The 14,064-nt window shown below is 41.9% G+C and overlaps 1 protein-coding gene across 2 annotated transcripts in view; it reads left to right on the forward strand.

Annotated features, from left to right (window-relative positions):
* Positions 1 to 13,518, forward strand: part of SNX6 (sorting nexin 6) — a 165,381-nt gene extending 151,863 nt beyond the window's left edge. For both annotated transcript variants that reach the window (XM_030214380.1, XM_030214379.1), the window contains exons 11-14: positions 1,886 to 1,972; positions 2,235 to 2,394; positions 9,868 to 9,953; positions 11,946 to 13,518. In XM_030214380.1, coding sequence (XP_030070240.1) covers positions 1,886 to 1,972; positions 2,235 to 2,394; positions 9,868 to 9,953; positions 11,946 to 11,999 — 387 coding nt within the window. In that variant the 3' untranslated portion in view covers positions 12,000 to 13,518. The remainder of the gene's footprint in view (positions 1 to 1,885; positions 1,973 to 2,234; positions 2,395 to 9,867; positions 9,954 to 11,945) is intronic.
* Positions 13,519 to 14,064: the final 546 nt, after the last annotated feature.

The following is a 14,064-nucleotide window of genomic DNA, read 5'->3' on the forward strand; positions in this document are numbered from 1 at the left end:
CAACAGGAGGGGAGTTGCCATCGGAAAACGCACCATCTCTAATTGGTTGGTGGATTGCATTTCCTTCACTTACGCCCAAGCTGTACATAAGTACATAAGTACATAAGTAGTGCCATACTGGGAAAGACCAAAGGTCCATCTAGCCCAGCATCCTGTCACCGACAGTGGCCAATCCAGGTCAAGGGCACCTGGCACGCTCCCCAAACGTAAAAACATTCCAGACAAGTTGTACCTAAAAATGAGGAATTTTTCCAGTCCATTTAATAGCGGTCTATGGACTTGTCCTTTAGGAATCTATCTAACCCCTTTTTAAACTCCGTCAAGCTAACCGCCCGTACCACGTTCTCCGGCAATGAATTCCAGAGTCTAATTACACGTTGGGTGAAGAAAAATTTTCTCCGATTCGTTTTAAATTTACCACACTGTAGCTTCAACTCATGCCCTCTAGTCCTAGTATTTTTGGATAGCGTGAACAGTCGCTTCACATCCACCCGATCCATTCCACTCATTATTTTATACACTTCTATCATATCTCCCCTCAGCCGTCTCTTCTCCAAGCTGAAAAGCCCTAGCCTTCTCAGCCTCTCTTCATAGGAAAGTCGTCCCATCCCCACTATCATTTTCGTCGCCCTTCGCTGTACCTTTTCCAATTCTACTATATCTTTTTTGAGATACGGAGACCAGTACTGAACACAATACTCCAGGTGCGGTCGCACCATGGAGCGATACAACGGCATTATAACATCCGCACACCTGGACTCCATACCCTTCTTAATAACACCCAACATTCTATTCGCTTTCCTAGCCGCAGCAGCACACTGAGCAGAAGGTTTCAGCGTATCATCGACGACGACACCCAGATCCCTTTCTTGATCCGTAACTCCTAACGCGGAACCTTGCAAGACGTAGCTATAATTCGGGTTCCTCTTACCCACATGCATCACTTTGCACTTGTCAACATTGAACTTCATCTGCCACTTGCACGCCCATTCTCCCAGTCTCGCAAGGTCCTCCTGTAATCGTTCACATTCCTCCTGCGACTTGACGACCCTGAATAATTTTGTGTCTGACTTTAGAGGGCCATGTCACGGCTCATAATGTTAGAGCCATGGCTGCGTCAGTGGCTCACAAAGTCAGCCTCCATTGAAGAAATTTGCAAGGCTGCAACGTGGTCATCAGTCCACACATTCACATCTCACTACTGCCTTCAGCAGGATACCCGACGCGACAGTCAGTTTGGGCATGCGGTGCTGCAGAATCTGTTCGGTGTTTAGAATCCAACTCCACCCTCCTAGGCCCATTTCTGTTCTGTTCCAGGCTGCACTCTTACCTAGTTGAGTTTGTTTTGAGGTCAATCTCTGTTACGTCCTCGCTGTTGCGAGGCCCAATTGACCAATGTTCTTTGTTTTGAGTGAGCCTGGGGGCTAGGGATACCCCATATGTAAGAATATTGAGCCTGCTTGTCTTTGGAGAAAATGAAGATACATACCTGTAGCAGGTATTCTCCGAGGACAGCAGGCTCCATATTCTTACAACTCTCCCTCCTCCCCGTTGGAGTTGTTCTCACTTATATTGTTTTGCTTTTTATTAAACTGATTGCTGCATTTTCGCGTCGCGGGTGGGAAGCTGCCCATGCAACGGAACATTCGGGAAGGTTCCAGAGCTTTGAAAGGTTTCTTCCATCTCCTGGGCCATCGCGGACGACGACCCACATGTAAGAATATTGAGCCTGCTGTCCTTGGAGGACACCTGCTAGAGGTATGTATCTTCATTTTACATGTTAGCCTTGGTGGGGGAGGGGTGAATTATTGGTTTCAAATAATTATTCTTTACTGCACTTGGTTTAAATGTTTTCTGAGGGTTAGACATGATTCTTGTTTTCCAGAAAGTGGAGGCCCGAGTGTCTGCTGATGAAGACCTTAAGCTTTCAGACCTTCTTAAATATTACTTGAGAGAATCACAAGCTGCTAAGGTGAGTGCTACTTTGCTCACTGAGGCAGTGCTGTTTATGATGTTAGTGTAGAGAAAAAAAAAAAAAAAAACCAAATGGAATCCAGATCCCAAGCTTTACCACCTGGTTTCTTGTTATAACTTAACTTACAAGAGGTCCTCTTTGTTCCACATTCTTTTCCGATTCTTTCAAGCTGTATTCAAACCCAAGTTACAGAGAGTTGAACAGGAAGCCTCTGCTGCAGATTGGAGGCATCACAGTTTTTTGTCTTCCTACTTTTCAGGATCTCCTGTATAGAAGATCTAGGTCATTAGTAGATTATGAAAATGCTAATAAGGCACTGGATAAAGCAAGAGCCAAGAATAAGGATGTGCTTCAAGCTGAAACTGCCCAGCAAGTGTGCTGTCAGAAATTTGAAAAAATATCTGAATCTGCAAAACAAGGTACACACTAAACTATCTTTACACAGCTTTTCTATTAAGTTAAAATGATTTAAAGTGATTATACCTAGGGATGTTTAATGTTAAATAGTAAATTAAGGTCCTTATTGTTGAATCTTCAGTTTAAAATGTGTTTCCCACCTCTCCTGCAGGGAGCTAAGGAATTATTCAAGCCAAACGGGGGGGGGGTCTTTTTTTTCCCAACATGCTACACAGTTCCTCACACTGAGGCAAGCTAGACTGCTGTTGACCAGGAAAATAACCAGAGAGGCAATCCAACCATATAGGGTTAGGAAAAGTCAAACTAGGTCAAGAGAAACTCGACTGGCCCAACAAACACAGGCTGGCCAGTATGGCAGGAATAGTTTATTGGCAAAAGAAAACCTGATTCATCCACATTTCAGCAACTGCCTGTATCAGGGTAAAACATCCACTCACATCTGCTGTGATGGAAAAGATTCTGCTTCAAGTTGGGTATATGCCTAGGATTTATATTGTAAAAACACAGTGAAAAATAAGCTCTAAATCATGGCTTTTACATTATGTCAGATGTTGTACTCCTGATGCAAGCAATTTGCAGAAACAACGCTGCACTGGATTTTCTTTTGCCCATAAATTGTTTCCACCATATTGGTCAGCCTTTGTTGGGCCAGCTGGGTTTCTCCTGAGCTAGATGTACTTTTCCTTCTATTGACCAGCCTAGGGAGCTTGTGAACATTTTGAGGGAGAGAGGGAGGCAGTATTCAGGCATATTAAGGGGAGCCCTCCCTCTATTGCAAGTACAGATAGCTTGAGGGTAGGTATTCCTCAAATGGTTAACAGTTTAAACTTCAGTTGTTTAAATAGTTAACTATTTAAATGACATTTTCATTTTTAATATAGTCCTTTAGGAGAGATGCTTTTCTCTGTAATAGTGTAACCCTTGTTAAGATTGGTTAACTATCTGGGTAGAGCTTAAGTTATTCCTTTCCTCTGTAGCATGTATCCTGCTGTACATCCATGGTGACAGTTAATTCTCATTAGCTTTTGTTTGGTAGGTTAAATTGTTCCTACAAATATGTCTGTATTGCGTGTATGTGAAAAATGGTAGAAGGAAGTTCTGTTGTGCTTCTTTCTGCTAGGAACAAAATGAACTGGAGAGAAAGTGTAGTTGCTTACCTGTAATGGGGATTCGCCATGGATACCTGGATAGTGCAGACACACTCGATATTGTCATCTGGCAGCCTTGGATGCGGAAAGACCCTCTCTAGTTTGATGAAAATCTTTTAACCAGTCAAGCGCTCTGTCCTCTTCCTACCTCAACTGATACCATAGCACTTTGAAATCAGTCATTTACAAGGTAGCGAGAGCCAATAATAATGGGAAATACTTGAGGATAAACCTCTGTAACTATGAACTGGGTAATGTGGGTAATGGAGAACCCCCGTTATAGGTAAGCAACTACGCTTTCTCTACAGGTAAGCTGGGTAATGCAGCTACACTCTGTATTTCCCAAGCTGAAGTTTGTCAGATATGATTATGCTGTGATAGACAACCCTGTAAATAAGAAGGGTGGAGGTGAGATACTAGGCAAAAAGATTTTTCAGCACAGCTTGTACAAATTTGCTATCAGACCTTGCTGCACCTTCTAAGCAATAATGTCTTGTGAAAGTGTGAGGTGTTGACCAGGTTGCTGCTTTGCATATGTCCAAGAGACAGATTCCTCTCAAGTAGCCATAGAGGTAGACATGGCTCTGAAGTGATGAGCAGTAATATGAGAAGGTCGAAGCTTGGCTTGTTAATAACAGAGGTCTATGCAGAGCCTCTTCTGCTGGAAGGCTATGTGGTTTAAGAAAGAAGAAAGGTAATACAATGTCCTAATTAATGTAAAAGGAAATAGCAGCTTTAGGCAGAAATTTTGGATGTGTTCAGAGGACAGTTCGGAGGACAGTAATGGACTAACAACGCCTGTAGTTCACTAATTCTTCTTGCCAAAGTAATAGCAACTGAGAATAAAGTTTTGAAAGTTAAAAATGTTTAATGAAGTAGAGTCCATCGGCCCAAATGGCGCACTCATCAGTTGAGTTAGGACTATATTAAGATCCCACTGAGGGGGAGGAGATTGAATTGGTAGTCGAATGTTCCAAAGACCTTTAATAAAACTTGCAATAAGAGGGTGTGAAGAGACTGACCTTTTATCTAATAATTCATGGAAAGATGATATCCCTGCTAAGCAGACTCTTATTGAAGAAGTCTTGAGATCTGTATCAGATAGGTGTAGAAACTATTGAAGGATGACTGAAACTGGACAGGAATATGGATTTTGATGAATAGCCTCACACCATAGAGTAAATCTTCACCATTTTAGGGTATAAGATTTTTGAGTTAAAGTTTTCATAGATGATGTAATAATGTTTTGGATTGCATTTGGAAGAGTGCATATATCTATCTTTTGATTCTCCAAACTGTTAAGACAAGAGAACTGAGGTTGGAATGTAACATTTGTCGCCCCCCCCCCCCCCCCCCCCCCCCCCCTGCTGAGTGAGAGTATGCACACGTGAATCTTGTATTGTCTTTTGGATCACCTTTGAAATCAGAGGAATTGGGGAAATGTATATAGAAGAGCCTGTTTCCTGAAGATGATGAATGCATCCATAGATAGACTGTGAGGAGTTGTTGAGCAGAACAGTTGACATTTCTTGTTTAGATGAATTGGACAGATCCCCCTGTGGAGTGCCCCATTTGCTGAACAGAAACTGAACAGTCTGGGTGGAAAGAGACCATTAGTGAGGTTGGAGCATTCTGCTGAGATTGTATGCCAATGTATTTGCCTGGAATGTAAGTTTATTTATTAGGACTTATTTACCGCCTTTTTGAAGGAATTCACTCAAGGCGGTGTACATGGATAAAGTCTTTGACAATATGTGATATGGTTCCCTGGATAAAGTAAGGAATCCTATCCCTCCCTGCTTGTTGATATAATGCGTGGGCTATTTGATTGGTCTAATTAAAAGAGTTCTGTTTGCAAGTGTTGCTTGAATGATCCAATTGCATAATATATTGTACGCAGCTTTATGAGATTGATGTGATATGTTAGCTATCTCGGCGAACAAGTCCCTTGTGTGCACAGATGAAGGTGAGCTCCCCATCCTGTGAGGGAAGGTGAGGTCTGGAGTAGGGAACTGAAACAGAGCTCCTTGTAATTGATCTGGGTTGTTCCACCAATGAAGTACTTGTTTTATCCGTGGGGTGATGAGTAATTTTTGAGACAAAGTTTGAAAACCTTGAGACTACTGAAACTTTAGCTGTTACTGAATTGGTCTCATATATGAAGCTTTGTGGTGGGGATTATTGTATTTGAGGCTGCCATGAGGCCTAAGAGCCTGAAGAAATTCCTTGCTGTGCATCTTTGAGAGGCAAGAAACTGCTGCACTAAACACTAGATGGTGTTTGAACAATCCTGCGGTGGAAATGATTTCCCTTGTACAGTGTCTATTTATGCTTCTGTGAGTGGGGTGCAGCCTGAATTTTTCTTTGTTTATGATGAATCATAGTGTGGAAAGAATGTTGACTGTACTCTGAAGAGATTTTAATAATCCTGTTTTGAGGATGCAGAGATTAGCCAATTGTCTGAGTATGGAAAGACAAAGACTCCAGATGTCCTGTGGTGTGCTGCCACCACTGAAAGGCATTTGGTAAAAATTCTGGGTGCTGAGGTCAGGCCGAATGGCAGTACTTTGTATTGGTAGTGTGTTAGACCAACGCAAAAGCAAAGCTATCTCCAATGATCTGGGTGTATAGGAATGTGCATATAGGCTTACTTGAGGTCTAGAGATGCAAGCCAGTTGTTGTGGCCTATTAGTAGTAGAATAGACTGCAAGGAGTAGTACATCCTGAACTTTTCCTTCTTCATAAAACGATTCAATTGCCTCAAGTCTAGAATGGGATGAAGACCTCGTGATTTTTTCGGAATTAGTAACTAGTGGGAATAGAATCCTTGATTGTGCTGATGTGAGACATCCTGGATAGCATCAGCATGAAGAAGATTCTCAATCTCTTCCTGTAACATAGGGCACTGGTTTGTAGGCCGTATGTTCTTGGGTAGAGGGGAATTTGGTGGTAGTTTGATGAAATTTCATTTGTAACCTTGGGAAATTAATTTTAATATCCAATTGTCCTTAGTCATTTTTAGCCATGCTTCATAAAAGAAGTGAAGGTGACTTCCTACCGGATAATTGTCAAAAACTAGATGCATTTTTGTATGTTGGTAGAAGATTGAGGCTTATGTTTTCATGGCCTTTGTCTTTGGAAGGTAACCCGAGGAGAATTGTGAGATGGAGGAGGCCTACATTAAGGCTGATAGCTCTGTCTATAATAAGACTGTGGGTATAGCAGAGATGGATAATATCTGCAATGGAAAGAGGAGGATGACCTCCTGTAGGATGTAGAGGAAGCTGATGTAGGAGCACTCAGTTCTTTAATGGTGGTACTATTCTCCTTAGCTTGAGAAACAGTATCCTTTACTTTGTCCCCAAATAAATTGTCACCTTGACATGGGACATCGACTAGACAGCTCTGCAACTCGTCACGTAGACCAGAAGCATGCAACCAGGCAGTCCTCCTTGTTGCTATTGAAACTGCTCCAATTTGCAATATCGTAAATGCCATGTATTTTTAATGAGATTCAGTGTATATTCTTCTATATTAAGATGTTCAGAGAGAGATCCTGTAGGTAAAAGATCCAGTGCTTTATTTGAGAGTGTTCATAATGAAATATTTGTAACTGATGAACTGCTATTTGTTGTGCTAACATAGCCCCTGAGTAGACTTTCCTGCCAACTGTATCCAAAATTTTGGGGTCTTTACCAGGAGGACAGTGAAATGATGACCTGCTGGTTCTACTCTTCTTTAATACCACCTCTATAACAGAATGGTGCGGCAACAGAAGCTTGTCATGTCCTAGAACCAGCTGGACTTTATACTTGGCATCAAGACATTTAGATATAGGTTGGCTAGAATAAGGAGTTTGCCAAATCTTGTAGCCTGAAGATCTTGTAGAACCGACTGAATAGGAACTGAAACTGTGCCCCTGAGAACATCAAACGATTTCATTCTCTCTTCAAAATCCTTGTGATCAGTGAAGACATCTTGAGATGCTAAATCAAGATCTTTTAGGACTCTTTCCATAAATTTGACATAATTTAGTATTATTTGCATAAATTTGACATAATTGGTATGCACGAGAGGTACATCTTGCGGTGTCAAAGTGGTGAGACCTTGAAAATGTGAATTAGAGGACATGGAAAAAACTGCCTCTGAGGAATTGTCAGGGGAAGAGGAATAACTTCTTCATCTGCAGAGTAGACTATAGAATGATTAGAAGAGTCCTGCCACTGGGAAGGAAGTGAATGTGAAAGGAGAATTGGAGCTGGAGATGGAATATGAGCCTCAGGGAGCTTATTTGGTACTATAAACTTGAACCATTAGCAACTGAGGAGGTTTTAGCGAAGGCTGTTATAATATTTTCTGAAAAAACTGGACTACAAGAAGTGCTGCATCTTGTGTGGTTTGTGCAGTTAAGCCAGGTGTTCATTTGCTGATAGTGCTTTAGGAGTGTTTGTAGGTGTGAGATGTGGCACAGTGCGAGGAGATATTTTTTTTCTTTTTAACTGGTTGAGATAGCTGTGCAGAAGTCTGAGCTAAGAGAAGGAGTAGAACCTCAGGAATGTGAACTTACAGAAAACGCTCCAGAGTGAGGAGCTGGAACAACTGCAGTCTTTGAAGCTTTCTCTTGTGCTGAGAAAAAGCAGTGTCAGCTGGGTGTTTCAGTTTTGAATATTCCTCTTTGTGAGGTTTTTTTTCCTTGACATGCTTAGCCTCTTTAAGGGAATTGCTTGAATGTGAGGAGTTGGTGCCGGTTACCATTGCTTTAAGAGAGCTCGTGGGGACTGGAGTGTTCATAGCGCACAAAGTTAGAACTCTCCAGTACCGTAGAAAGGTCCTTGGGGTTAGCACTGTCCGGTTTGAGTGATATTTTAAGTTCTTTTTTATTATTCTAAAAAACGGTCCTCCAAACTGCGGAGGGGAAGTAAAAAAAAAAAAAAAGACTGATTTCAAAGTGCTATGATGTCAGTGAGGCGGGAAGAAGACAGAGCGCTTGATTTGGTTAAAAGATTTCCATCAAACTAGAAAGGGCCATTCTGCGTTCCAGGCTGACGGATGTTCAGGATGTACAGGGTGTGGCTGCATTATCCAGCTTATCCACTGAACATAAAGTTTCCTAATTCCTATGTTAAGCAAATAGAAACACTTAACTGTACCTGAATTTGTAACCCATCTTAAGCTCAGATTTGGAAAGACATGTAATTAAAATCCAGGATGTATAGAATGAATGGCAGATCGTTTCCAGTGCTTGTATCGTCATTGTGGTTATTTTATTGAGTGTAGCAAACTAATTTCTTTCTTGCAGATTCAGGCTTCTCACTGATATCATAGATCATATTGTGCAGAATTATTAACTCTTCCATTATTGTGAACAGTGATCATATAAAACTGGCAAAGCAGGAGCAAAAACGTTTTTTTTTTTTTAATTTGAACCTACGTATTCAGAGTTGATGGGCAAAGAACTACAAGGGAAATATGTAGTACATAGTATGATATTTAGATTAATATAACTCGGTTACTGTATGAGGGCCATTCCATAAAAGTAGAAGAGTTGTTGGCATCCAGGCATATAAGTAAAAGATCATTAAAAAATCAAGTTCAGGAATATCCCACCTCCTGTGCCTCAAAGGCCCTGCTTTGCTAGGTTATCCATATCTTCTGCATTTTTTTTTGTGCACATGAACACTTAAATCTTGTGTAGGGTGTGTGCAGTTTTTTTTGTACATTTCATGAAGGTTTTTCCATAACCAGAATTGCATTTGGTGAAGATTTCCTGTTCCATAATTAATATCTTCTTACATAAGTTGCTAATGGATTTGTTATTGTGGATAATTTAATGAAGGGGTATGAGAAGAAAATAACCAAATTGAATATAACAGAAACAGTATGAAAAGATTGTTCTCTTAAGCTTCCGCTGCTAGCATCATGATTGTTGCAGTTGTCCAGATCTTGCCACATCTGAGTAAGTGGAACCGATGTTTTAGCCATAGCTTTCTTCAGGGTATGCTGTGAGGTCTGCAGTTTATCTGATTGGCTGGGGTTTGAGGTGGGTAGTTTCCTCAGGAAGGAAGAAGATTTTGGACTTTCCTGCCAAAATCTCCTTCCTTCCTGAGGCACCTACCCACCTCAAACCCCAGCCTATCAGGTTTGAGAACCCACTATTTATAAAGACAAACTGCAGACCTCACAGCATACCCTGAAGCCAAAGCACGATGGCTGAAAAGTTGGTTCCACTTAGACGCGGCAAGACTTGGACAACTACAGCACCTGTATGTCAAGATTCTTAGTGTGTATGTAAAACTGACTTTAACAGCGTATTCATTTTCTGTCCAGAACTTATCGACTTTAAAACAAGAAGAGTTGCTGCATTCCGAAAAAATCTTGTGGAATTAGCAGAATTGGAACTCAAGCATGCTAAGGTGACTTACATGTTTCCTTTTTGTAAGGGTAAAGAGTGCTCTATCTTTTTCTTCAAAATAGATCTTCTGGTATTTCCTGTCTCATACCATGTTAAAAACCTTTTGTTAAAAATAGAAATAATACTATGCCAGCGCACTCTGGCCCCCTGAACAGACTTGTGCTCAGTTTTTATAACAAGGATGTTCATCATCTTCTGAAACATAGACTAAGGTATTACTTGATTTCCAGTACTCACTATGAGGCAGATGCACTAAAGCTAAATGAGCCTTTAATGACTCTCCAACGAGGAAAATTTGATCCGTTGCATGCATCAAAGGGCTTTTACCGAGGAAGCCAGCAGCTAACGAAAACGGAATGGAGATGAGCAATTAGTGTGAAAACCCCATTGAAACGACATGCACTAACCTTTTCCGATTGCCTTTACGCAGGAAAAAGGCAGGAAATCTAACGAGAGGTCTGGACCTCTCGTTAGGACAGCTCTGTGCCAGGAAAAATCATTAAGTGAAAAAATAAACAAACTTTGAGCCAATTCCCAGTGCATTAGCAGAGCTAAAAGTGCTGTGATTGGTCCAAAGGACGTCAGAAAACACATAAAAAAATAAAAAAAGGATCGGGAGGGGGCAAGGGCGCTCATCAGGAGCGTCCTGTACGGACGGCCTTGCCCCCCCCCCCCCCCCCCGCTGCTCCCCACTTTCCGCCGCTCCCCCCACCCCGAAAAAGCAAAATTCTAGCAGCCCCTGCCCCCCTCCCTTCCTCACTACTCTGTCTCACCTCAGCTCCGCCTCCCGACATCCTCCGCCCTATGCCCCGCCCCCTCTTGGGGTCGTCGCCGCCATTCCCCTCCTCCATCGGGCCCCCCTCCCTCTTACCGGGCCCGTGCAGCGCCTCTCTCCTCTGTCCGAAGGCGCTGCACGGGCAAGAAGAAAGCTGATGCCTGCCTTCGCCCAGCTTCGGTCGCGCGTCTCTCTCCTGCTGCGCCCGCCCCTGTCTGACGTCAGTAACCTACGTAGGTTACCGACGTCAGACAGGGGCGGGCCCAGGAGGAGAGAGACACGCGACAGAAGCTGGGCGAAGGCAGGCATCAGCTTCTTGCCCGTGCAGCGCCTTCGGACAGAGGAGAGAGGCGCTGCACGGGCCCGGTAAGAGGGAGGGGGGCCCGTTGGAGGAGGGGAATGGCGGCGATGACCCCAAGAGGGGGCGGGGCACAGGGCGGAGGATGTTGGGAGGCGGAGCTGAGGTGAGACAGAGTAGTGAGGAAGGGAGGGGGGCAGGGGCTGCTAGAATTTTGCTTTTTCGGGGGGGGGGGGGGGGCGGCGGAAAGTGGGGAGCAGCGGGGGGGGGGGGCAAGGCCGTCCGTACAGGACGCTCCTGATGAGCGCCCTTGCCCCCTCCCAACCCTTTTTTTTTTGTTTTGATTTGGGAGCCATGTGCTTGTGATTTGACTGTGTTTTGACTGTTTGTGGCATGCGCAGAGCAGCTAAGATAACGCTTGGCTGCTCTGCGCATGATTTGGGGGCCGATTAACGATGTGTATTGTGATTCTTTGATACATTGTACGTTTCAATACCAATCTCAGCATGTGTGACTTTTTTTTTTGGTGCATTTTTTGTTATTTTAAAATCGTTAGGGACTTTAACGATTTAGATTTTTTTATGTTTGGTTGCTGCATCTGCCTCTATGTGCTGAGAGTTACAGGAGGAGGTAGCAGCTTCCATGCAGTTCAAATCAGCAGTCTTCTTGACACCAAGTAGCAGGGAAGGAGGATGTGGCCTGACAAATAGCTGCTCTCCTCCTCCTTCCCACACATCGACAAAGAAGACAACTGGTATTGTCTGCAGATGGAGTGTTTGCCATAGGAGGGGGGGTATGAAGAGCATGCAAAGGGACAGTGAATGCTACAGTGATTAAGTGATAGGCAAGGACAATTGAAACACCAAAGGATCTAATTATAGGCAAACCAGTACTATTGTTCTTTTTTTCCTTGTTTACAGGGTAACTTACAGCTGCTTCAAAGTTGCCTGGCAGTGTTAAACAGTGATACATAGATAGCTACATATCATCCTTCAATTCCCAAGGGCTGCTCCATAGCTGGCATTTGGGCATTTTCAGCTTACTAGAGAAATGCAGCGAACAAACGCAGGCCCCTCTCTCCTAGAAGAAGGAAAACAAGCAATGCAGCCAGCTGATATCGGATCTGGAGCACATGAAATACTCATGTACCCCCACACATATTCACATGTACCTTTATTTAATCATTGTATGCTTTACCTTTTCAAAAACCAAAATTTGTGTTTATTTTTGCTGCTTCTTTGTGAAGATAACTAATATTGGGTCTGTATTAAGAGTAATATTATGGAAGCAGATCATCTTAAACTACATAATTTTGAATTGATTGAAGGGAACCTGTAAAGAGCCTGCAAATGATCTATGCTGTTACAATACGAAGAGATGCTTGGTAAAAGGACTGCAACACAATGCAAGTCCTCACTATATCCAAGCAGTGAACTTTGTGTCAAGGGCCCTAAGAGAGGAAGCTGTACATGCAATTGCTACTAAACAATACTGTACAGTAAAAGTGGTTTTGATTGTCCTGATAAGACAGAAAACTCAGTTTCTTTCCATATTAGTAAGTTACTCTTCCAAGCATGAATGGTATTACACAATTTGACACCAGTGTCGATGATAACAGGATGCAGAATGATTCATTGTGAACTAAAAAGCAAAAGCATTCCTTTGCTTTTCTTTCAGAATGCCCCATGAGTGCTTCTTACTATTATAGAAGTGGTCCCATAATCTTAGGGTTAAAGAGTTGCTTAGCCTGTCAGTTCCTAACACTGAACATGCATGTGAGCCTATTGTTACTGGAAGTATCTTGCTAGGAGTTCATACTGCACTATATACAGTACAGAATGATTATGCTTCTCTCCCTCTCAGCTTTCACACTGTGAGTGGTGGCTGTTTTTCAGATCATTGTTGCTAGGGACATTTAAAAATGTGTGTCTTCTGTTATGCTGCACCACACTCCTATACTGCTTTGCCTTTAAAAGAAAGAGCAAAAATAGGCCTGGGAAAAACCAGGAAACTCTTGTTTCAAAAACATGATGGTGCCATTGCATAACGATGGAGGGGACCATAATGGAGTCTGAAATCTAGTGCACTTCTCAGTGTGGAATAGCACTTCAGGTTCACTTCAGGTCCTCATGTTATTTTTCTTCTGCTAGTGTGTAGAAAGATTGTTGACAGCATTCCTTGCTAAAATAGGGAAATTATTTTATTTTAAATGGACCCTTCCTGGTTTTTCCTTGTCTTTTAAAGACAGTGGGGAAAAGAGAGCCACCATTAGCTCTCTAAAGCACAGTATACATTGTTCTCTTTTTTTTTTTTTTTTTTCCATGTACTGATTTTAAAAAATATCCTAATTATATATATTTTTTTTAATATCAAACATTTCATAGAAATTTTCAAGTAAACCTGTAATATCTTTAAATAAGCAAATGCATTATTATGTTTGCCTTAACTTGTAGACTAATCCTAATTATTGTAAAATAAACTGTGAAATCAATTTTTAAATTACAGTGTGATAGTATTATGTCTGCCAAAGTGGTAAAGTAAAACTTCTGCTATATCTGTGATTTGTCATTTGAAATGCAATAATAATAGAGCTGTTACATGATAACATAATAAATGACTTGAGATAGAGCAAAGTTATTCACCTGTAGCAGGTGTTCTCTGAGGACAGCAAGCCAAGTATTCTCACAGCTGGTGATGTCATCTGGTGGAGCCTGGTGTGGATGCCATTTTAATCAGTCAATCGTTCTACCAACATTTTCCCCAAAACTTCTCTTTCCAAAATACTAGGACTAGAGGGCATGCAATGAATCTACTAAATAGTAAATTTTAAAACAAACTGCAAAAAAATATTTCTTCACTCAACATGTAATTAAACTCTGGAATTCATTGCCAGAGAATGTGGTAAAAACAGTTAGGTTAGCAGGGTTTAAAAAAAGGTTTGGGATAATTTCCTAAAAGTCTGTAAGCCATTATTAAGATGGACTTGGGAAAATCCACTGCTTATTTCTAGGATAAGCAGCATAAAATCTTTTGTTACTC

The sequence above is a fragment of the Microcaecilia unicolor genome, chromosome 9 (assembly GCF_901765095.1).
Source record: "Microcaecilia unicolor chromosome 9, aMicUni1.1, whole genome shotgun sequence".
NCBI lineage: Eukaryota > Metazoa > Chordata > Amphibia > Gymnophiona > Siphonopidae > Microcaecilia > Microcaecilia unicolor.